The sequence below is a fragment of the Erinaceus europaeus genome, chromosome 1 (genome assembly GCF_950295315.1).
Source record: "Erinaceus europaeus chromosome 1, mEriEur2.1, whole genome shotgun sequence".
In the NCBI taxonomy this organism is placed as follows: domain Eukaryota; kingdom Metazoa; phylum Chordata; class Mammalia; order Eulipotyphla; family Erinaceidae; genus Erinaceus; species Erinaceus europaeus.
In genome coordinates, this window is record NC_080162.1 from 77,951,184 (window position 1) to 77,976,108 (window position 24,925).

Genomic DNA, 24,925 nt, shown 5'->3' on the forward strand with positions numbered 1-24,925 from the left:
TTTTTTTTGTTTTTTATATTTATTTATTTTTCCCTTTTGTTGCCTTTTTTATTGTTGTTGTAGTTATTATTGTCGTTATTGTTGTCATCATTGTTGGATAGGACAGAGAGAAATGGAGAGAGGAGGGGAAGACAGAGAGGGAGAAAGAAAGACACCTGCAGACCTGCTTCACCGCCTGTGAAGTGACCCCCCTGCAGGTGGGGAGCCGGGGGCTTGAACCAGGATCCTTACTCTCGTACTTGCGCATATATACTTTTTCTTTTGATAGAGAGTGAGACAGAGGGCATGGTTAGATAGCTTAATGGTTATGCAGAGAGACGCTCATACCCAAGACTCTAATATCCCAGGTTCAATCCCCCACACCACCATAAGCCAGAGCTGAGCAATGCTCTGGTTAAAAAAAAAAAAGAGAGAGAGAGAGAGTGAGACAGAGAGAGATAGAGAGGAATAGAAGGAAGGAGAGACACCTGCAGCTCTGCTCTATAACTTGTGAAACTTCCCTCTACAGGTAGGGATTGGAGGTTTGAACCTAGGACAAAACCTAGACACACATATATTTTTTTTTGCCACCAGTATTATGGCTGGGCTGTGTATCTGCACAACTCCACCATTCCTGGTGGCTTTTTTTTTTTAAAATATAGAATAAGAGACAGGTGGAGGAGAAGAGATAGACAAAGAGAGAGAGACACCTGTAGTACTTCTGTACAACTTACGAAGCTCCTCCCCTGCAGGTGGGGACTGGGAACTTTGAACCTAAGTCCTTATGCATGGTATCATGTGTGCTCTGCTGGATGAACCACCACCGATTCCCTAAAAATATGTTAAAATTAATTTATTAATTAATGTTTTATGCAATGCCAAGGAACGAACCCAACAACCTACACATTATGTGAGCAGCCACGCTGGCCCAATTCTCTATTCTTTATGCTTTTGAGAAAGTGGGAGAGAAGATAGAGAGACAGACAGAAAGAGAGAAGAAACACCACAGCACTGATCCACCCCCCCATGGAGCTCCCTCAGGGCTATCCATGGCATTCCCATAAGGCACAGGGGTTTGCACCCAGGGCCACATGCACAGTAAGGCATGCATGCTACTAGGGGAGCTACTTCCTGGCCATTTATTTATTTAGAGAAACCAGAGTATCACTCTGTCACTTCATATTGTGCTGAGGATCAAACCCATGGACTCACACATGCAAGGCATATGTTCTACCACCAAGCCACTTTCCTAGACCTGAAAATTCTTAAAAAGTATGAGACTGGGAGTCAGTGGTAGCACAGAGGGTTAAGCACACGTGGCACAAAGCACAAAGACCCGTATAAGGAACCTGGTTCAAGCTCCCGGCTCCCCACTTGCAGGGGGGTCACTTCACAGGCGGTGAAGCAGGTCTGCAGGTGTCTATCTTTCTCTCCCCCTCTCTGTCTTCCCCTCCTCTCTCCATTTCTCTCTGTGCTATCCAACAATGACGACATCAATAACAACAATAACTACAACAATAAAACAAGGGCAACAAAAAGGGAATAAATAAATATTAAATAAATAAATATAAAAATAAAATACAGGGAGTCGGGCGGTAGCGCAGCAGGTTAAGCACATGTGGTGCAAAGCACAAGGACCAGCATAAGGATCCCGGTTCGAGCCCCCGGCTCCCCATCTGTTGGGTAGTATGCCACCTCCCCCTGGCTTCTGCTTAACCATATGCCTATATAGGGATTTACTGATCCCATTCAAAGCTTTGGTCTATTTACATAAATCACTTTTACATTTACATAAAGCACTCCCTCCAGGGCATTGGTGGTTCAGTGATAGGATTCTTGCCTGTTCCGCCCCCTCCTTGTTACACTCTGATTTTCACCAGTCACTTTTCTCTCCACCCTCTCTATGTCACATCCTGTTTCCACCCTACTTGGAGAGTATAAAAACAGCTGCTCTTCTGATTAAAGACACTTGGAAATTGCTTTCCGGCTCCGAGAGTTCCAGAGTGTATCTCCTGCGGAAGTTAGTGTGGCATGAGTTCCTGATCCCTTTCCCACGCAGCAGCCTAGATCGGCTCCAGTTGAGTTCTCTCCAAGCCAGGGAGCACTAGCTCGGGAAGAAGTACCCTCAGGCTATCCCGGCACCCATCTGCAGGGGAGTCGTTTCACAGGCGGTGAAGCAGGTCTGCAGGTGTCTATCTTTCTCTCCCCCTCTCTGTCTTCCCCTCCTCTCTCCATTTCTGTCTTATCCAACAACAACGACATCAATAACAACAATAATAACTACAACAACAATAAAAAGACAACAAGGGCAACAAAAGGGAAAATAATAAAATAATAAAAAAGAATTTAAAAAAATAATAAAATACATATAATCTTATAAAAATACAACGATAACATTAAGAAGTGAAAATGAAGTGTTGGGCCATAACTCACCCAGTAGAGCACATACTTTGTCAAGCATGAGGACCTAATCCCCTGTCACCACATGGAAACATCAACACTGGGGGAGCTTCACAAGCAGTGATGCAGTGGGTGCTGTGCTGTGGTGTCTCTTTCTCTCCCTTCCTATCTCTCTCCATGTGCACTTAACCCACTGTGCTACTGCTGGGCCCCCTTCCTATCTCTCTCCCATCCTCCATCTATTAAAAGAAAGGAAAGAAGGAAGGAAGGAAGGAAGGAAGGAAGGAAGGAAGGAAGGAAGGAAGGAAAGGAGAAACGTCTATGAAGTGTACACAAAAACCTCACAGGCCTCTCTCAGTAACATGTCTGCATTACATCAAGATGCAACTGGTGACAATCATACTGACAACTTCTAGTCAACGGGAAATTATGAAGTTATAGTCAGTGCCTCTTATTTAAGAAGTAAGCCGGGAGTCAGGCGGTAGCACAGCGGGTTAAGCGCATGTGGCACAAAGCACAAGGACTGGTGTAAAGATCCCGGTTCGAGCCCCCGGCTCCCCACCTGCAGGGGAGTCGCTTCACAGGCGGTGAAGCAGGTCTGCAGGTGTCTATCTTTCTCTCCCCCTCTGTCTTCCCCTCCTCTCTCCATTTCTCTCTGTCCTATCTAACAACGATGACATCAATAACAACAACAACAATAACTACAACAACAATAAAAAGACAACAAGGGCAACAAAAGGGAAAATAATAAATAAAATTTTTAAAAAATTAAAAAAAAAAAGTAAGCCTAAAATGTCACTGACATATTTCTGGCACTTAAAGATGTAAGCTTCTATTCCTAGAAACACTCCTTCAACAAAGAGTGGTATCCATGAGTGCTGAATCTAAAGTTGGAGTCTATTGCTACACTGTCACCCCTTACTTGGCTGAGCCATAGAGCTCCCAGGCTTTGGCGATCCCCAGGGCCAATCCCTTGCTGGGATTATTGGAGAGAATCTTGGCAGCTTCTTTGGTCTTATTCAGGACACTGAGAACATGTCTGTTGGAAGAGAGATAACTTGTTCAGTAACTGGACGGACCTGGAAGACCCTTTGCCCATGACCTTACACACTTAAAGAAACATCACCTTGAGAATTAGCTGAGGAATATATCCATGTATCTATCTATCTACCTATCTATCTATCTATCTATCTATCTATCTATCTATCTATCTATCTATTTATCTATCTATGTATTTTCAACACATTGTACCATCACAACTCTGGAGGGTCCATCTCAGGATGGTATATTCTAGGATGCCTTCAACCTTGTCCCTGGTATATATGCCAGGAGGGACCCTGAAGATTGTCTCTACTCCACACCAATGTCCCATGAGCTGGAGCTGCTGTCCCTGCACCCCAGGTGCAACCCTGTTGTAGACCATCTGGAATCAAAACAACCTAGAAAATTTACTGCTGTCTAAAAATGGATGCCACCAGGGACCAACTGTCAGACAGGGAGCCCCTAAACCTTTCTCTGCCATAGGTCCTGATCTCTTTTCAGACCTTCAAACATGTCAAGCTTCTTCTCAACTCAGTACCCTTGCAGATAAATGTTCCCTTTGTCTGGAATGAGGAGGCAGGACTGTGGTGACCCTCCTCTCCATGACCTACTAAGACCTAATTACAAGTAGAAACTGAAGGAGGAAAAGAGGCAGGGAGAGCATGTGACCCAGAGCTCCCATGAAACCCCTGCTCCCACTTGTAGAGTCATCAGGCTGCTACCCCATTAATGTCTCCAGAGCTGCCCAAGGGACCCACCGGTGCACATCTGGGGTCCGAGAGGCTAGGCCCCCAAAGCTGGCAGAGATGGTGTTGATTTCAATCTGTTTTAGGGCTGAGGTGCCATCTGCATTACGCTGGAACATGTAGTCTGAGCGATTCAGACCCAGGAACACAGTCTGTGGAGGGGAGGGGGGAAAACTGGATGCTGAGAATGTTTGCACAAGGTCTGATTCTGAGGGTCTAGGCACAGAGCAGACAGGCACCATGAACTCTGTATAAAAATTAGTGACACCCACCAATACTCCCAAGTGGAATCATTCCTTCAGTCATTCCAGGATTGTCCACTGATATACAAACCACACTGGGACCAATACGAAGCAAATCCCCATGAAATCAGAGCCATGGACCAGAAATCTCAGTTGCCACCAGGGTTATCGTTGGTACTTAGTATCTACAATGAATGCACAGCTCTTGGTGTTTTGAGTGGTTTTTTTTTTTTTTTTGCCACCAGGATTACTGCTGGTGAGATCACTGCTCCCTATGGCCATTTTTCATTTTATCCTTTCCCTTTTTTTTTTTTTAATTAGATAAGACAGATAGAAATTGAGAGAGTAAGGGGAAATACAAAGGGAGAGACAAAGAGAGACACCTGCAGACCTGCTTCATTTCTTGTAAAGCTTTTCCCTGCAGGTGGGTAGATGGGGGTTTGAACCTGGGTCCTTGCACATGGTAATGTGTGTGCTCAATCTGATGCAGCACTGCCCTCCTCCCCTTTCTTTTCTTTCTTTCTTCCTCCCTCCCTTGATTTTTTTTTGGGTAGAGACAGAGAGATACGGAGAGGAAGGGAGAGATAGAGAGAGAGAAAGAGAAAGAGAAACACCTGCATCACTGCATAATAACGTGTGTGCTCTACCAAGTGTGCCACCACCTGGATCCAGGGTCAAATTCTTCTAGCTGAGAAAGAAAAACTGAGATGGAAGGAGCTGGTCCAGCCTGGAGAGGGGTAGGGAATTGTTACCTGGGCAATTCCCTCTTTCAGGACTTGCTTGTGGATGTCAAAGAGATGAGCGGTAAAGTTGTCCCTTTTGATGGTGCTAGAAGAGGAAATAGAACACTTTATATACTACCTGTGATCGTAAAGGACAAAGAGTTTCACACCTATCCGTCAACTTCTGAGTTCTCTCTGGATCTATGGCTATACCAACCTGGTAGTATAAACAGTGGCTTAGAGCCCAGCTCTAAGAGCAAGATGACCTGGGTTTAAATCTTAGCTCTATCACTCACTGCTAGGCAACCTATAGTATCATTTCATTTCTCTCTTTCTCTTTCTTTTTCGCAGTAGCATCTTTATTTATTTATTTAGTTAGTTTTTGTTTTGTTGCCTCAGGGGTTATCGCTGGAGCTCGGTGTCAGGACTACGAAGTCACTGCTTCTGGTGGTGATTTTTTTTCCATTTTATTGGTTAGGACAAAGAGAAATTGAGAGCGGAGGGGGAGACAGAAAGGGAGAAAGAAAGACAGACTCCTGAAGACCTGCTTCACCACTTGTGAAGCATCCCCCTACAGGTGGGGACCAGGGGCTCAAACATGGATCCTTGTGCAGGTTCTTGCACTTAGTATTATGTGCACTTAACCTGGTGCACCTCTGCCCAGCCTCCTCATTTTACTTCTGTGTTTGTTTGCTCATGTGGAAAATAAAGATGAAAATGATTATATTATTTAGCTGTGGTGAAGAATAAATGAAATATTACATTACAGGGGCCTGGTGGTGTCACACCTGGTTGGGCACACATGTTACAATGTGTAAGGACCTGGGTTCAAGTCCCCAGTCCCCACCTGCAGGGGGAAAACTTCACAAGTGGTGAAGCAGTGCTGCAGGTGTCTGTCTCTCTCCCTCCCTATCTCCCCCTTCCCTCTTGATTTCTGGCTGTCTCTATCCAATAAATAAAGATAATAAAAAATTTGAAATATTACATTACAGAACTGAAAATAGTTATCTGTAGTCCCCCAAAATTTCAAAAACGGCATGGGACATGACCTTTCTATACATGAACAGCTCTTATGATTGGTAAACTTCCTGGCTGACCTGACATTAACTCTGCAGCTTCGCTCATGCTCTGGGGGACTTCTGGGACTTGTCTTCTCTACCTCTTCCACGGCGGCCCTCAGAGATTTTCTTTCTTTCTTTTTTTTTTCCCCTTTCTTATATGATGTTATTTCTTTTTTTTTTTTTTTTCCTCCAGGGTTATTGCTGGGCTCGGTGCCTGCACCATGAATCCACCGCTCCTGGAGGCCATTTTTCCCCCTTTTTGTTGCCCTAGTTGTTGCAGCCTCATTGCGGTTATTATTGCCATTGTTGACGTTGCTTTGTTGTTGGATAGGACAGAGAGAAATGGAGAGAGGAGGGGAAGACAGAGAGAGAGGGGAGAGAAAGATAGACACCTGCAGACCTGCTTCACCGCCTGTGAAGCGACTCCCCTGCAGGTGGGGAGCTGGGGGCTCGAACCGGGATCCTTACTCCGGTCCCTGCGCTTTGCGCCACGTGCGCTTAACCCACTGCGCCACTGCCTGACTCCCATTTTTTTTTTTTTTAGACAACTTTTTTTTAATTTACTTATTTATTTGCTTTTGTTGCCCTTGTGTTTTATTGTTGTAGTTGTTATTGATGTCATTGTTGTTGGATAGGACAGAGAGAAATGGAGAGAGGAGGAGAAGAGAAAGATAGACACCTGCAGACCTGCTTCACCACCTGTGAAGCGACTCCCCTGCAGGTGGGGAGCTGGGGGCTCGAACCGGGATCCTTTCACCAGTCCTTGCGTTTTGTGCCACCTGCGCTTAACCCACTGTGCTACCACCTGACTCCCTTATGATGCTATTTCCTTGGGGAAGTCTTCCCTATGTGGACCAGGTCCCCCCCCTGTGACCTCTCCTTTGTAATAATGAGCACAGCTGCAATTTCCCCTTTTACTTGTATGATGATTGGAGCTGCCTCTCCTACATGACCATAAACTGCATGAGGGTGGGGACCGTGTCTATGTCAACTCATCATCATGGTGTGCTGTTGTGATATGCGACATGTGGTGGGGGCCCAACTAGTATGCTTTTCTGGAACTTCAGGAAGAGGAAGTCATGGTGACTAACGCTACCATTGCACTTGTTGCCAATCACAACTCAGGGCGATCTCTGCATCCCCGCCCAAGCCTGACTCACAAGTTCACCTTGTTGCAGGGACCCCACTGAGTCTAAGTTGCTCAAGCTTGTTCTGAATTTCCTCAGCTTCCCAGATAGATTTCACACAGGGCTTCCCAGCCCTTGGTGAGGAGGAAAATTCCCAGCTGGACTTCAGCTTCCAGGAAAGTCAAGACACGTTTTCCTCTTCTGAAGAGGTGCTGCCCTTCAACCCTGATTCCAGGCTGCCTTTCTAGCACGTGAGCTCCTGGAGCTCTTCCTCCTGGCAAGTTACAGATTGTGTCTTTCAGAAGAGAGGAGAAAAAGGAAGTCATGGGTTGCGGAACTGGGCTTTAATTACAGGGGGGTGTAACTGCATCATAAAGGTAAAGGTCATAAATTGGGCTGCTCATTTTCCCCATACCCCAGAACTGCAGGTATGAAAACCAGGCCCATTTCAAGGAAGGAATGGGGGAGGGGGAGGGAAGTAGTGTTTGTACATTCATGACTACTGGGCTTTAGCTCTAAGTCAACAGTTTCCAAGGGTCTTACTATTATGATCCCTTCTCATATCCACCCACACACCAACATGAGTATTAAAAAAAAAAAAAGTTTGTTTCTAACAAGTAACAAAGCTTCTTTAAAATAATAATAATAATAATAATAACCAAACACACACACACACACAGAGGGGGGCGAGAGAGAGAGAGAGAGAGGGAGAGAAAGAGCACTGCTCAGCTCTGGCTTATGGTGGTTTGGGGGGATTGAACCTGGGACTTTGGAGTCTCAGGCATGAGAGTCTCTTTGCATAACCACTATACTATCTACCCTCACTTTTTTTTTAACTTTATTTATTTTGATAGGACAGAGAGAAACTGAGAGGGAGAAAGAGACACCTGCAGTCATTGCTTCACCACTTGTGAGGCTTCTCCCCTGCAGGTGGGGGTTGAGGGCTTGAACCCAGGTCCTTGTGCATGGTAACAGGTATACTTAACCAGGTATGCTACTGCCTGACCCCAAACATGCATATAAATCTATCTGATGTTTTTATCTCTCATACACACACATACATAAACATTACAAACATAGACATACATGTTTAATTTTAAAATAAAGAATTTAATTCTAAAATATAGCAAACCTATTTCCCTTGCCTTAGGGATTGAAGGGGAAAAATGAGGGGGGAAAATGAGCAGGGGAGAAAAGACAGAAAGGTTGATGAAGTGAGCCATCTCAGGGCTTCTGAATCTGAGAACAATGGGTGGAGCCTAATATGTACCACAACCCACCCAGAGAGAAGAGAAGAAGAAAGATGAAATCTGATTTTAACCTGATAACCTCTGCCCTCTAAATCCAGGGTGATCTCCCTCAATTCTAAATGGAAATTTCACTCTTCCAAGCAAGGGGTCACAGTTCAGAACATCATGGACCGTCAGTGCTGGAAGAGACCTTAGATCTAGGTCAATCTCCTCATTTTACAGGAGAAGTTAAGGCCCAAAGGAAGAGAAGAACTTGCTTGAGGTCATAAAAATAAGGAGTAGAGCCTGGATTGAAAGCCAATTCTCCCTAATGTCTATTCTAACATCTTTTAATTTCAGGGGGTTGGGGGGCATCTTACCCACCAATTCTGAGCAACCACTTATGGCTTTTCTTCCAGTGTCTTGGCTATAGAATCTCCTGGCCCCTTTATTCCCCGGGGTCTAGTACCTGGAGAGAGTTTGTTCCAGAAAGGCAGCATTCTGACTGACAGCATCCACCAGCAGGTTGAAGTCCATCTGCACAGCATAGGCCTGCTCCAGTAGGGCGCTAGGGACCAGCGACGGGAAGAGCGTGAACGGAGCATAACTCACCACCTGACAGGAGAGAGTGAGCAGGGCGAGAAATTATATGATGGGTTGTCTTCCCAAGAGCATAGCCCCATGCTAAGTGTGGCCTACATCTACTAAGGACTCACTAGCTCCAGAGTAATGGAGAGAGAATAGGAGGAGAAAGGGGTAGGTACAGTGTGGCCTGGGAGGTGGCCCAAGCTATCAAGGGAGGGGATGGGGCACGGAGCTCTGGTGGTGGGAACTGTACCCTTCTTATCCTATGGTCTTGTCAGTGTTTCCATTTTATAAATAAATAAATTTAAATAAAAAAACATTGGATTTGAAAGCATGAGTTTGATCTTTGGCATCACAATGATACTCTGAATTTTAAAAATTAATATTTTAAAAGAATGAATATATGTGATAATGCTTTCTCAATCACTACATTTATTTTTTTAAAAATGTCAAACTGTTTGGAGTATGGCACCAAAGTAAAAATCTCTGGGTGGAGGGTGAGGGTGGATGTTCAGTTTCAGAGGAGTGAGGGGGGGACATGACGACATACACACACAGACCTTTGGTGGTGGGAATGGTGTTAATATATATTTATAGTCTCATAAATCACTATTTTTTTAAAGATTTTATTTATTTATGACTGAGATAGGAGGAGAGAGAAAGACACAGATATCACTCTGGCACATGTGCTGCCGGGGATAGAACTCGGGACCTCATGCTTCAGAGTCCAAAGCTTTATCACTGCACCACCTCCCAGACCACAAATCACTAATTAATATGACAGGGGGGAAATGGATTGAATGTCTCAAACGTTTTGATATATAGGCCATAGCTCTGAGTATATGTTCCTTCAATCTAAGCACTTAAAACTTCAAATTGGTAATCATATTGAATTTTAACAGTGGGCTCAAATTGTTAATACATTTCTTTTTTTTCTTTCTTTTTTTAAAAGAATTTATTTATTTATTAATGAGAAAGATAGGAGGAGAGAGAAAAGAACCAGACATCACTCTGGTACATGTGCTGCTGGGGATTGAACTTGGGACCTCATATTGAGAATCCAATGCTTTATCCACTGTGCCACCTCCCAGACCACAGTCTTAATACATTTCTAATAATCACTTGCTCTTTGAAATGTTGACCCTCCTAAAGCTTAGACCAGGGAGAACAGAAGCAACTGATGGTGTTACTTTATAAGATACAGCTATATATAAATAACATCAAAGGACATAAACCATAGTGAGGTCAGGTACAATACAGCAAATCCTAACAATGGGTTTTTAAAGCTAACCCAATTGCCAAATAATTTGATAATAACTATCTATTGCCTTCTTTAACCCTAAGACAGCAGGAATCTCCCGCTTCCTCTACAAAGCCCTTATTTCCCCCAAGTTGTGGGACCTCTAGGGTGGGGCTCACTTTCTTGCAGGCTTCTCTCAATTCACACTAAATGATATTGCATCTGCTGACCCCAACCAAGTCAATGCAATGAGAACCACCTCGGCATGCTTCACTTTGGAATGTGTCCAGAGAAGTCAGGATGTCAACCCTTCGGTCTTGTTACTCAGGTGAGACCTTTCCTTTCTTATAGGACTCCTTAATTCCATTTCTGGTGGTTGACTTTTTTTTTTTTTAATATTTATTCAGTTGCCCTTGTTATTTTTTATTGTTGCTGTAGTTATTGTTATTGATGTCATCATTGTTGGATAGGATAGAGAGAAATGGAGAGAGGAGGGAAAGACAGAGAGGGGGAGAGAAAGATAGACACCTGCAGACCTGCTTCACTGCCTATGAAATGACCCCCCTGCAGGTGGCTCGAACCGGGATCCTTACTCTGGTCCTTGTGCTTTGAGCCATGTGTGCTTAACCCGCTGCACTGCTGCCTGACTCCCCATGGTTCACTTCTTAACAAAACCTCAAATACTAGATATAGACCAGGGCTCATGAGATAGGGCTTATGTACACATGTATCCACAAGTTGGGGGAAAATATATACCTTAAAGCAAAAGTGCATAATAGTTTGCAGTGTCAATAAATGAGGCAAGCAAGTAAAAAGACCCATAAAGTATCTAATGAAATAGTTTCTACTTAGACCTAGATACCCTCCTCATCTACTTCCTATTCTACTTCCCTCAATCACTCCAAAGCTAACCTTGTCAGACAAAGTAAGGAATAGGGCAAGAGACTGGCATACCTTAATGCTGACTGTTTAGTCACTACCAGGCCACCCCATCATCTAGAGCCCTAGTCAGGGAGTCCTGGGGTTCCCACACAGACATACATGATGGGCCTAGACCTCTAACGGATCCCCCTCTCCACTGTCATTGGTCATCTTCATTAGGAACAACAGAATGGACCCCTTTGTGGGCCCCTATAGGAACTTGCCCTCAATGTGGATCAACAGCAGTAGTGAATGTTCCATTCTACAAGGGGAGATTGGACCACATACTCTACCTACCACCTGAGAAAGATGGGTCCTGAAATTAGTGCAGCCTAGACTGTTCCAAGCTATGACCACAGAATGCAAGTTCGGACCTACAGGGATGCAGAGGTTATATAGGCTCCTGTGCTGAATATGGGCCCCTGATGGATTTTACAGTCAACAATATTTATACACTTTTCCCATATTTGGGAGCTACTTTCTTCCCTGATCCAGCTTTCTAGCCCTTTTTCCAAATATGACCACCATCTCCCCAGTCAATAACCTGGGTCCACCTGCATATTAGATGTCAGGCTCAGGCAAAAACTAGTAAAGTCATGGGACCCTTGGAATATACCTAAAATAGACCTACTAGCTATTTCCAAAACAGAGACCCCAAATCTTCATCTGCAATATTCTTGCCTTTAGGTTCATGATTAGTCAACAATTTGTTTTGCATTATACCTTAACTCTTTTTAAAAATTATTATTTATTTATAAAAAGGAAACACTGACAAAACCATAGGATAAGAGGGGTACAACTCCACACAATTCCCACCACCAGAACTCCGTATCCCATCCCCTCCCTTGATAGCTTTCCAGCACATGTACCAGAGTGATGTCTGGTCCTCTCTCTCTCTCTCTCTATCATTTCTCATGAATCAATAAATAAAATCTTAAAAAAAAAAAAAGAATAGGAAAGCTATCAAAAGAGGGGGATGAGGTATGGAGTTCTGGTGGTGGGAACTGTGTGGAACTGTACCACTCTTATCCTATGGTCTTGTCAATATTGCTATTTTATAAATAAAAATTTTTAAAAAGTTAAACTGGAAAGACAATAAATTAAAACACAATTACTTGCTAGTCAGAATTTTCATATAAAGCCCAGGAGATGGTGTGGTAGTTAGAGTGTATACCCTGGATTCAATATTCTGCACTCCATTAATAGCACCAAAGATAGCATCAGGGAACTCCACGGGGCGGGCGGGGGGGGGGGGCAGAGCAGCACTTTAGTCCCTTTCTCTCTCTCCCTCTCCTTCTCCCTCTCCCTCAGGATACACACAGAAAAAGAGGGGACTAGGGTTTGCTAGGTGACCTGTATACCTGAGACCCTTGGTTTGTTTTCTAGCAACTGGTTAAAAAAAAAAATTAGAAGCAGGGCAGGCGGTGGCACACCTGGTTGAGCGCACATGTTGTAATGTGCAAGTACCCAGGTTCGAGCCCCCAGTCCCCACCTGCATGGGGAAAGCTTTGTGAGTGGTGAAGCAGGGCTGCAGGTGTCTATCTCTCGCCTTCTCTATCGCCCCTTTCCCTCTCTACTTCCAGCTGTCTCTAGCCAATAAATAAAGATTAAAATATTAAATTAAAAGAATTAGAAGCAAAAAAACAAAAACCATAAAAAATGTTAAGCTCATATTGTGTATAAGACACTGTTTTAAATGCTTTACCTGAATTCATCATTTAACCCCATGAGGAAAATGTTATTATCTATACTTAATAAATACATGAAGGAACTGAGCCACAGAGGGGTTAAACAACATGTACAAAATTATATAAACCTGTTGAGTGGTATTGGGATTTGAATCAGGTTGATTATTAAACACACACACACACAGGGCTGGGTGGTAGTGGTGCAACTGGTTGAGCACACATGTTACAATGCACTCGGACCCAGGTTCAAGCCCCCAGTTCCCACTTGCAAGGGGAAAGCTTTGCAAGTGGTGAAGCAGTGTTGCAGGTGTCTCCTGTCTCTCTCCCTATCACCCCCTTCCCTCTAGATTTCTGGCTGTCTCTATCCAATAAATAAAATAAAGATAATAAAATTAAAAATAAAATAAAATAAATACACACACATATGCCCAAATATGAAACCCCTAATCAGTTGAGATCCAAGTCCCATGCCAGCACCTTTTCTTTCTTTTTCTTCCTTTCTTTCTTTCTTTCTCCCTCTCTCTCTCTTTCTAGTCATTCATTCATTCATTCATTCATTCATTCATTCATTCAGTTAATGTCAGAGCTTCACCATTCTAGGCCAACATTTTCAGTTAGAAACACAAAGAATTTGGACTAAGTTTGATGTATTAGATCAAAGCAAAGGATTCTAGAGGTGGGGGCTTTCAGGTCCTGGTACATGGTAGTAGAGGGGACCTAGGCTGGGCGTGAGTGTGTTATACAAACACCTATCATGGTGAGATATTTTACCAATATGTCAACAATTGTACTTACTGGAAACCATTAATCCCCCCAATAAAAAAGAAGATAGGTGGTCTGGGAGATGGCTCAGTGGATAAAGCACTGAACTCTCAAACATGAGGTCCTGAGTTCAAGCCCAGCAGCACATGCACCAGAGTGATAACTGGTTCTTTCTCCCTCCTCCTATCTTTCTCATTAATAAACAAAATCTTTTTTTTTTTTTAAGGAAGATAGATAGATAGAGAGATAGACAGACAGGCACTGAAACTTCCCCTACCCGAAACAGTGAGGCAGAGGCTAGGTTCACATCTGTGCATGACAAAGCAGGCCTCCTTCAGGTGAGCTCTTCTGCCCCCACCTTTGCTTTCTGACTGGAAAAGAGGGAGAGTCTTGGCAGTAAGGCTGAAGCAGAAGTGAACTCTGGCCACCAGAGTGGAAGCCAGGAGTATTTTTCCCCACAGTGCTGAAGGTGGGGAAGGTTGCCAGGCCTGAGTTCAGCTGCATTCTGAGTTCTTTGTACTTTGACAGTGCCAGGAAACCCAGACACCATTTGGAACACTTTCTAGAAGGGGGTAACCCATTCTGCAATTCTCAAAAACAAGTCAAGTAGAACTCTGCCAAGAGGTGGTAAGACGATCTTGTGACTCATGTAGCATTCTGGAACTCAATCCCAGAGTTAATATTGGCTTGTCACTATGTTAATGTGGCCTCTGCTGCTAGAACTCAGCATTTGTTTTATTTGGTTGTTTGTTTTAAAAAAAAAAGTATTTTGAACAGGTAACACAAACATGCTATAATATTTAAGAGACACACTGAGACTCTGAGGTCCCAGGTTCAATCCCCCACACTACCATAAATCAGAACTGAGCAGTGCTCTGGTTTAAAAAAAAAAAAAGAGGAGGGAGCCAGGCAGTAGCGCAGCAGGTTAAGTGCACATGGTACGAAGCTCAAGGACCGGCATCAGGATCCTGGTTCCCCACCAGCATGCTTCACAGATGGTGAAGCAGGTCTGCAAGTGTCTATCTTCTTTCCCCCTCTCTGTCTTCCCCTCCTCTCTCCATTTCTCTCTGTCCTATCCAACAACGACAGCAATAACAACAATAATAACGACGATGATAAACAAGGGCAACGAAAGGTAAAACAAATTAAAATATATAGTTTTTTTTTAAAAAAAGGAACGTTAAAAAAAATTTCAGGGAGTCGGGCAGTAGCGCAGTGGGTTAAGTGCACGTGGCACAAAGTGCAGGGACCAGAGTAAGGATCCCGGTTCAAGCCCCCGGCTCCCCACCTGCAGGGGAGTCGCTTCACAAGCGGTGAAGCAGGTCTGTAGGTGTCTTTCTCTCCCCTTCTCTGTCTTCCCCTCCTCTCTCCATTTCTCTCCTATCCAACAACAATAATGACTGCAACAATAAAACAACAAGGGCAACAAAGGGGAATAAATAAATAAATAAATAAAAATGTTCAAAGGGCCAGGTGGTAGCACACCTGGTTAAGCACACACATTACCATGCACAAAGACCTGGGATCATGTCCCCAACCCCCATCTATGGGGGGGGGGGGAGCAGAGATGCAGGTGTCTCTCTCCCTCTCTCTCTCCCCTGTCTCTCTCTCTCTCCCCTGTCTCTATCCAATAAAATGAATATAAATTTTAAACAATATTTAAAACAAATTCAAGAAACAGAAGGATATATAGTGACAATGGTCTCACTCCCACCCTTTCGTCAGTGACCCAGTTCACCTCCCCAGAGACAAAGGGCGGACTAGTGTCTCAGCCTTCTAGACATCTTTATACTCAAGTATACATGTACACGTACATATTTAATTTTTTTTTTATTATCTTCATTTGTTTATTGGATAGAGACAGCCAGAAATCAAGAGAGAAGGGGGAGATAGAGAGGGAGAGAGACAGAGAGACACCTGCAGCACTGCTTCACCACTTGTGAAACTATCCCCCTACTGGTGGGGACTGGTGGCTTGAACCCAGGTCCTTATACATTGCAACATGTGTGCTCACCCAGGTGCATCACCATCCAGCCCCCTACATATATATTTTTTATCCAAAGGAAGCATAGTATGTATACATTGTTCTGTCCTTTGAAAATGTTATTTGTTTGTTTCAATGAATGAGAGCAGATCACCATTTGGTCATATGCAGTGCCAAGGAACAACCCAGGGCCTCACTATGCAAGGCATATACCCTGCTGCTGAGCCACAACCCAGCTCTGAACTTTGTTTTTTAAATATGTCAGGGACACTTTCATGTATGTTCAAATAAAGCACTCTTGTTCTTTTTAGTGACTGCATACATAATATTCTATCCTGTGAGAAGAATATCATAATTTATTTTTATTGACTCTAGCCTCTGTGATGCATATTTAAGTCAGTCCAAACTCCACTAAAATAAGTATTTCAATGACTGTCCTAGAATGTACATTCCAGGTATCTTGTATGTGAGAGCACCTTTTAAAAATATGTGTTTAGGGTGGGGGTAGATAGCATAGTGGTTATGGCAAAGAAACTGTCGTGCCTGAGGCTCCGAAGTCCCAGGTTCAATCCCCGGCACCACCATAAGCCAGAGCTGAGCAGTGCTCTGGTGTTTCTCTGTGTCTTTCTCTCTCTGCATCTCTCTCAAAAATAAAATAAATAATATTTAAATACTTTTAAAAAATAAAAAATAAAAATATGTGCTTATTTATCCATTTATTAAAGAGATAGGAAGAGAGAACCAGAACACTACTCTGGCATATGTGGTACCAGGGAAAGTCTGTCACTCTACTTACTATTCTACCTGCTAGACCACAATTGTTCCTTTCTGAAAGAGGCAATGTCAGATAATAATGGTAAATTCATTTAAAAATTTAATAGCTAATTCCCAAACTATCCTCCTTGGCATTTATTTTCAGGCAAAACTGAGGAAGCATGTTTATTTTTCTTTGTGGAGCTGAGGCCTGGCACATATGCACTTTCACTGCTCTGTGACTACTTTTTCACTCAGAGAAAGAGAGAAACAGAGGGAGAGAGAATGCTAGAGCTTCCACAGGTTCCACGGCAGCTACTATGTGGTGCTGGGGCTTAAACCTGAGCCACGCACATGGCGAGACACATGCCCTACCTGGTGAGTAATTTGTTCAGACCCAAGGAAGTGTATTTGTGAGAATAAGGTTTTTTTTCAGCTTGAAGACTTTATGACTTAAAAGTAGGAATTCTTGTAGATTATGTAAGTGGTGATCTAATATCCTAAATGGATGTATCATGACTACAGAGGTGTTTCCTTGACTTTAAAACTTAGAAATCTATTACTTGAACAAATTTCATCTAGTGTGAAAAACTCAGTTTTTCTCCTAAGACTTCCCTCTGCTGCTGCCCCCAGGACTTGCTATGCTCATTTAAGTTTGGAATCAACAGTGGATAGCTGTTTGCCACTGTCCACAGGCTAAAGGCTGAAACACACAGTACTTTCATTTTTGATAGAGACTCAGAGTATATTCTTCTACTATAAGAAAAGTCAGAGCACGTGTGTGATAGTAAACACTGCTTCACAGTCATGGTAACAACACAGAGCATGATGGGAAGAACTAAGAAGAACTCTCCCTGCCATATCTACGGCCAACTAATTTTTTGTTTGTTTGTTTTTATTAATATTGATTTATTCCTTTTTGCTACCCTTATTGTTTTATTGTTGTAGTTACTGTTGTTGTTATTGATGTCGTTGTTGTTGGATAGGACAGAGAGAAATGGAGAGAGGAGGGGAAGACAGAGAGGGGGAGAGAAGGATAGATACCTGCAGACCTGCTTCACCACCTGTGAGGCGACTCCCCTGCAGGTGGGGAGCCGGGGGCTCGAACCGGGATCCTTGTGCTGGTCCTTGCACTTTGCGCCACGTGTGCTTAAGCCGCCACACTACCACCTGACTCCCAGGCCAAGTAATTTTTGACAAGGGGCACTAAACCATTAAGTAGTGAAAGGAGAGTCTTTTCAACAAATATTGTTGGGAAAATTGGATTGAAATATGCAAGTGGATGAAACTGAACCATCATTTACCACCATGTACAAAAGCCAACTCCAAGTGGATCAGGGACATGTATATTAGGCCAGAAACTATCAAATACATATAAGAAAACATTGCAGGGGTCAGGTGGTGGCACACCTTGTTGAGCACACAAGTTACACTGCACAAGAACCCAGGTTTGAGCCCCTGGTCCCCACCTGCAGGGGGAAAGCTTTATGAGTGGTAAACTAGTGTTTCAGGTATTTCTCTGTCTTTTTTCCCTTTCTATCTCCCCCTTCCCTCTTGATTTCTGTCTTTACCCAATAAATAAATAAAGATAAATGGTCCAGGAGGTGGCACAGTGGCTAAGGCATTGGACACTCAAGCATGAGGTCCTGAGTTCAATCCCCAGCAGCATATGTACCAGAGTGATGTCTGGTTCTTTCTCTCCTCCTATCTTCCTCATTAATAAAGAAATAAAACCTTAAAAATAAATAAATAAATAAATATGATAAAACATTTTGAAAAAAGAAGAAAACATTGGCAGGACACTTCACAACTACACTTCAAAAAAGCTTTCAAGGATTCAAATCCAACAGCAAAGGAAACAAAAGCAAAAGTAAACCAACGGGACTACATCAAACTGAAAACCTTCTGCATAGCAAAGGATATCACCACCAAAATAGGAAGACATCCTATAGCGTGGGAGAAGATCTTTACACAAAATGCCTCTGACTAGTAACCAAAATACATAAAGAGTTCAGCAAGCTAAACACCAAAAAAAAAAAAAAAAAAAAGCAATCCCATAAAAAAAATGGGGTGAGGACATTTAACTGAGGAAGAGATTCAGAGGACCAATAGATATACAAGAAAGTGGTCACTCATCATCAGAGAAAAGCAAATAAAGACAACAATGAGATTCCACTTTACACCTGTGAGAATGTCATACATTAGAAAGGACAGAAACGGGGGTTGTGAGGTGGTGCAGTGGGTTAAACGCACATGGCGCAAATCGCAAGGACTAGCATAAGGATCCCGGTTCTAGCCCTGGGCTCCCCACCTGCAGGGGGGTCACTTCACAAACAGTGAAGCAGGTCAGCAGGTGTCTGTCTTTCTCTCCCCCTCTGCCTTCCCCTCCTCTCTCCATTTCTCTCTGTCCTATCCAACAATGAACAACATCAACAATAACAATAATAACCACAACAAGGCTACGACAACAAGGGCAACAAAAGGGGGAAAATGGCCTCCAGGAGCAGTGGATTCATGGTGCAGGCACTGAGCTCCAGCAATAACCCTGGAGGGAAGAAGGAGAAGGGGGGGGATGGGGGATGGAGGAGGAGGAGAGGGGAGGGGGGAGATGGAGGAGGAGGGGGGGAGATGGAGGAGGAGGAGATGGGGGGGAGATGGAAGAGGAGGAGGGGGGAGATGGAGGAGGAGATGGAGGGGGGGGAAATGGAGAAGGAGGAGATGGGGGGGAGATGGAAGAGGAGGAGGGGGGAGATGGAGGAGATGGGGGAGATGGAAGAGGAGGAGGGGGGGAGATGGAGGAGATGGGGGAGATGGAAGAGGAGGAGGGGGGGAGATGGAGGAGATGGGGGAGATGGAAGAGGAGGAGGGGGGAGATGGAGGAGGAGATGGAGGAGGGGGGGAGATGGAGGAGGAGGAGATGGGGGGGAGATGGAAGAGGAGGAGGGGGGAGATGGAGGAGGAGATGGAGGAGGGGGGGAGATGGAGGAGGAGGAGATGGGGGGGAGATGGAAGAGGAGGAGGGGGGGAGATGGAGGTGATGGGGGAGATGGAAGAGGAGGAGATGGGGGGAGATGGAGGAGGAGGAGGGGGGAGATGGAGGAGATGGGGGAGATGGAAGAGGAGGAGGGGGGAGATGGAGGAGATGGGGGAGATGGAAGAGGAGGAGGGGGGAGATGGAGGAGATGGGGGAGATGGAAGAGGAGGAGGGGGGAGATGGAGGAGGAGATGGAGGAGGGGGGGAGATGGAGGAGGAGGAGATGGGGGGGAGATGGGAGAGGAGGAGGGGGGGAGATGGAGGAGGAGGAGATGGGGAGGAGATGGAAGAGGAGGAGGGGGGAGATGGAGGAGGAGGAGATGGGGGGGAGATGGAAGAGGAGGAGGGGGGAGATGGAGGAGGAGGAGGGGGGAGATGGAGGAGGAGATGGGGGAGATGGAAGAGGAGGAGGGGGGAGATGGAGGAGAAGATGGAGGAGGGGGGGAGATGGAGGAGGAGATGGAGGAGGGGGGGAGATGGAGGAGGGGGGAGATGGAGGAGGTGAGGAGATGGAGGAGGGGGGGAGATGGAGGAGGGGGGAGATGGAGGAGGGGGGAGATGGAGGAGGGGGGAGATGGAGGAGGGGGGAGATGGAGGAGGGGGGAGATGGAGGAGGGGGGAGATGGAGGAGGGGGGAGATGCAGGAGGGGGGAGATGGAGGAGGGGGGGAGATGGAGGAGGAGATGGAGGAGGGGGGGAGATGGAGGAGGGGGGAGATGCAGGAGGGGGGAGATGGAGGAGGGGGGGAGATGGAGGAGGAGATGGAGGAGGGGGGGAGATGGAGGAGGGGGGAGATGGAGGAGGAGGAGATGGGGGAGGAGGGGGGAGATGGAGGAGGGGGGAGATGGAGGAGGAGGAGATGGGGGAGGAGGGGGGGAGATAAAGGAGGGGGGAGATGGAGGAGGGGGGAGATGGAGGAGGAGGGGGGGAGATAGAGGAGGGGGGAGATGGAGGAGGGGGGAGATGGAGGAGGAGGAGATGGGGGAGGAGGGGGGGAGATAAAGGAGGGGGGAGATGGAGGAGGGGGGAGATGGAGGAGGAGGAGATGGGGGAGGAGGGGGGGAGATAGAGGAGGGGGGAGATGGAGGAGGGGGGAGATGGAGGAGGAGGGGGGAGATGGAGGAGGGGGGAGATGGAGGAGGAGATGGAGTGGGGGAGATGGAGGAGGGGGGGAAGATGGAGGAGGAGGAGATGGGGGAGGAGGGGGGGAGATAGAGGAGGGGGGAGATGGAGGAGGAGGAGGAGGGGGGAGATGGAGGAGGAGGGGGGAGATGGAGGAGGAGGAGGGGGGGAGATGGAGGAGGAGGAGGGGGAGATGGAGGAGGAGGGGGAGGGGGAGGGGAAGGAAAAGAAGAGGAAGAGGAGGAAGAAGAAGAAGGAGAAGAAGAAGAAGAAGAAGAAAGGACAGAAACAACAAATGTTGGTGAAGATGTGGGCAAAAATGGATACTTCTACACTGCTCGTGGGAGTGTAAAATGGTCCAACCATTGTGGAAAATAGTCTGGAGACTTCTCAGTACATTAGAAATCAACCTACCCTATGATTTAGCAGTGCCTCTCCTGGGGATATACCTAAAGGAAACAAAAACTCCTATCAGAAGAGATCTATGTTTATAGCAGCACAATTAGTAACTGCCAGAACCTGGTAGCAAGAAGAAGAATATGAGTGCCTAGAAAAATTGTGGTATAGGGGGCTGGGTGGTGGCACACCTGGTTGAGCGCACTTTACAATGTGCAAGGACCCTGGTTCAAGCCTCTAGTCCCTACCTGCAGAGAGAAAGCTTTGTGAGCTGTGAAGTAGGGCTGCAGCTGTCTCTGTCTCTCTCCTTCTTTATCTCCCACTACCTGCCCTCTCAATTTCTAGCTGTCTCTATCCAATAAATATATAAAGATAATATTTTTTAAATTATGGTATATACACACAATGGAATGTTACTCAGCTGTCAAAAATGATGAAGTCATCTCCTTTACATCATCTTGGATGAAACTCGAAGATATCATGTTAAGTGGATAAGCTAAAAGGAGGACAAATACTGAATAATCTCATTTATAAGTGGGACTTAATATATGGGGAAAGGGAGGGAAGGAACAAATTGAAACATGGACTGGACAAGGTATAATGTATCAAAGCAAAAGATTCTAGGGAAGGTGGGAGAGGAATGAATTCTCCACTGTAAACGATGTTCCCAAAAGAAAAAGGAAATCAACATCTTATACTAAATAACATCACTGTGTTGCTTTAGCAAGTCACCTGCCATCAATTCTTGTTGTATTAAAATGTTGCATTAAAAAAAAAACAAAAAAACAAAAACTTATGATCCGGGAGGTGGTGCAGTGGATAAAGTATTGTACTCTCAAGTGTGAGGTCCTGAGTTTAATCCCAGGCAGCACATGTGCCAGAGTGATGTCTGGTTCTTTCTCTCTCCTCCTATCTTCCTCATAAATAAATAAATTAATTAAATATTTAAAAAAAAAAAAAACCTCCCATGGTTTTTTTTTTTTTAATATAAAAGTTGTGAGAGACCAGAGTACTGCACCTCTGTCTTCTGTCATGCGCTCCTTGTCCCTGTCTTCCCAATGTCAACTGTTGCTGGGAATCGAAGCAAGGGCCTCACACATGCAAGACATGTACTCTACCACTGTCACCTTCCCTCCTCCTTTTCAAGTGTTTTGTTTTGCTTTGCTTTGCTTTTTTCCCCTTTCTTTCTTTCTTTCTTTCTTTCTTTTTTTTTTTTTTTTTTTTTTTTACCAGAGTACTGTTCAGCTCTGGCTTATGATGGTGCAGGGGATTGAACCTGGAACTTTGGAGCCTCAGGAATGAGAGTCTCTTTGTATAACCATTATGCTATCTACCCTTTGCCCTTTTTGTTTTTCCTTAAATTAAGCTCCTAGGGCTGGATAGTGGCACATCTAGGTGAGCACATACGTTACCACGCACATGGACCTAAGTTCAAGCCCCTGAGCAGTGTAGCAGTGCTGCAGATGTCTCTCTTTCTCTTTCTCCCTATCTCCTCCTTCTCCTTCAATTTATCTCTGTCCTATCAAATATATAAGAAAAATAAAATAAATAAAAATGAACTCCCTAAGCACTTCAGGAGCTAACTATTCAGTCTGCATATAGGTGGCTTGTAGCATCAGCAAACACTGAGTCAGGACTCTCCACAAGGTCCTTAACTAGATTCTGGGAACACAGACAAAAGAAAATGTGGCTTGATTTAATAATAATAATAATAAAATAAAATAGCAGCCCTTTCATTACCAATATGGATCAACTGTTAAATAAAAATATTCGAGCACCTGATCCTCCACTAGGAGAAGCCTCAGTCTCTGTCTTTCCCCTTCCCCACTCCCAATCTGAAAAATCAGCCTGGAGAGGTGACAACCCTTTAACTAACACACACACACACACACACACACACACACACACACACACACGCCAAAAAAGAAAAGAAAGGCACAGAAGAGCTTGTCTAGTATGTTGCTTTATGTAAGAAGAGGAAGAGAAAATGGAACATACACATATTTTCTTTTTTTTTTTTATTTTTTATGGAACACTTCATGAATTTGCGTGTCATCCTTGTGCAGGGGCCATGCTAATCTTCTCTGTATCATTCCAATTTTAGTATATGTGCTGCTGAAGAGAGCACACACATATTTTCTATCAAAAAGGGTAGAGAGGGTTGGTGAGATAGCACAATGTTTATGCAAAAAGACTTTTGTGCCTGAGGCTCTGAGGTCTCAGGTTTGATGCCCAGTATCACACTGTTAGCCAAAACTGAGCAGAGATCTGGTACAAGGAAGCAAACAAACAAAAACTTTATATATATATATATATATATATATATATATATATATAATAACAAAGGGTGGGAAGACAGCATAGTAGTTATGCAAGACTTTCATGCCTAAGGCTCCTAAGTCCCAGGTACAGTCCTCAGGGTAGAACTAGAACTAAGTGGCTAGGGAATGTGGAAGGGAGATTTAAACTTTAATTATTATTTTTTTCTTTTTACCAGAGCACTGGTTTGCGGTGGTGTGGGGAGTGAACCTAGGACTTTGGAGCCTCAGGCATGAGAGTCTCTGCATAAGCTTTATGTTATCTACCCCCACCAGGGAGAGTTAAACTTTAATTTCTCTCTTTTTTTAAAAAAAAAGTTATTTATTTATTTGTTTATTTATTATTAGTTTTACCAGAGTACTGTTCAGTTCTGGCTTATAGTGGTGTGGGGGATTGAACCTAGGACCTCAGAGCCTCAGGCATGAGAGTCTGCATGCATAATCATTAATCTCCTAAACTCTTTAAATTTTGAGACATGAAAATAAATTACCTAGTCACAAATCAGTTTGGGTTTTTTTTGTTTGTTTGAGTTCTACTTTTATCTATCAACCCTAGAGAAATAAGCATTCATACAGGTGCCTAAACAAAACATGCACATGAATGTCCCTTGTAACATTATTTGTAATCAGAAAAGCACTAGAATATGCTGAAGAATCATCAGTAGAGAAAAGTTAAATTGTGATCCATCCACACTTGGAATGTATACTAGAATGAAGTTGACCCTAAAGTAGGGGAAGAAAGGAATTGAAAAGAAGTTTAAGGCAGATTATTAAATGAAAAACAAACATTAGATGGCTCACAATGTAGAACAAATACTTTACCCTGGCCATCACATGAGAGCACCCCACCAAGGGAGAGTGAAGGAATGACACTGTAGAGTCTCTTCCTCTCTATCTTTCTGCTTCTTTATCTGAAAGAGAGGAAAAGAAAGAGAGAGAGAGAGAGAGAGAGAAGGTAAAAGAAGGAGGAGGAGGGGGGAAGAAGAAAAAGAGAGGGGATATCTCCAGGCCCACAAACACAAAGCACTGGTAGAAAAAGAAAGTCTGATTCCACAGAACAGTATGTATGATCCAATTTCGTTTTTTAAATGTATTTCTTTATATATGCATATGTGATTGCATGTATATAAACACACAGAGAAAGAGCTATAAAGATTTATCAGAAACCAAGTATTATGAATAGTAAGTCTTAAAAAAAAAAAAACACAAGGATCCCAGTTCAAGCCCCCGGCTCCCCACCTGCAGGGGAGTCACTTCACAAGCGGTGACGCAGGTCTGCAGGTGTCTATCTTTCTCTCCCCCTCTCTGTCTTCGCTCCTCTCTCCATTTCTCTCTGTCCTATCCAACAACAATGACAACAATAATAACTACAGCAATAAAACAACAAGGGCAACAAAACGGAATAAGTAAATTAAAAAAATTAAAAAACAAACAAACAGTGCCTCACTGAGCAGAGTGCTTCACATGAACTGTTCTCTAATTCTCTTGCCAACTGGATCAGGTCACTTTAGCTACTCCCTTTTTTAATATTTGAAGAAACTGTGGCCGAGGTTAGGTAACTTGCCTAAACCATAC

The 24,925-nt window shown here is 44.2% G+C and overlaps 1 protein-coding gene and 1 non-coding gene across 4 annotated transcripts in view; both read right to left on the reverse strand.

Annotated features, from left to right (window-relative positions):
• Positions 1 to 24,925, reverse strand: part of GSS (glutathione synthetase) — a 56,065-nt gene that overhangs the window by 26,281 nt on the left and 4,859 nt on the right. For 2 of the 3 annotated variants that reach the window (XM_007522657.3, XM_060188784.1), the window contains exons 3-6: positions 9,017 to 9,162; positions 5,161 to 5,236; positions 4,179 to 4,318; positions 3,302 to 3,418 (exon numbers count right to left, since the gene is read on the reverse strand). In XM_007522657.3, coding sequence (XP_007522719.1) covers positions 3,302 to 3,418; positions 4,179 to 4,318; positions 5,161 to 5,236; positions 9,017 to 9,162 — 479 coding nt within the window. Of the gene's footprint in view, positions 1 to 3,301; positions 3,419 to 4,178; positions 4,319 to 5,160; positions 5,237 to 9,016; positions 9,163 to 21,050; positions 21,086 to 24,925 lie in introns of all 3 variants that reach the window. The other variant, XM_060188789.1, reaches the window with a different exon arrangement.
• LOC132542706 (U6 spliceosomal RNA) lies at positions 23,054 to 23,160 on the reverse strand. The gene has a single exon (XR_009553676.1). It is a non-coding gene; the product is annotated as a U6 spliceosomal RNA (small nuclear RNA).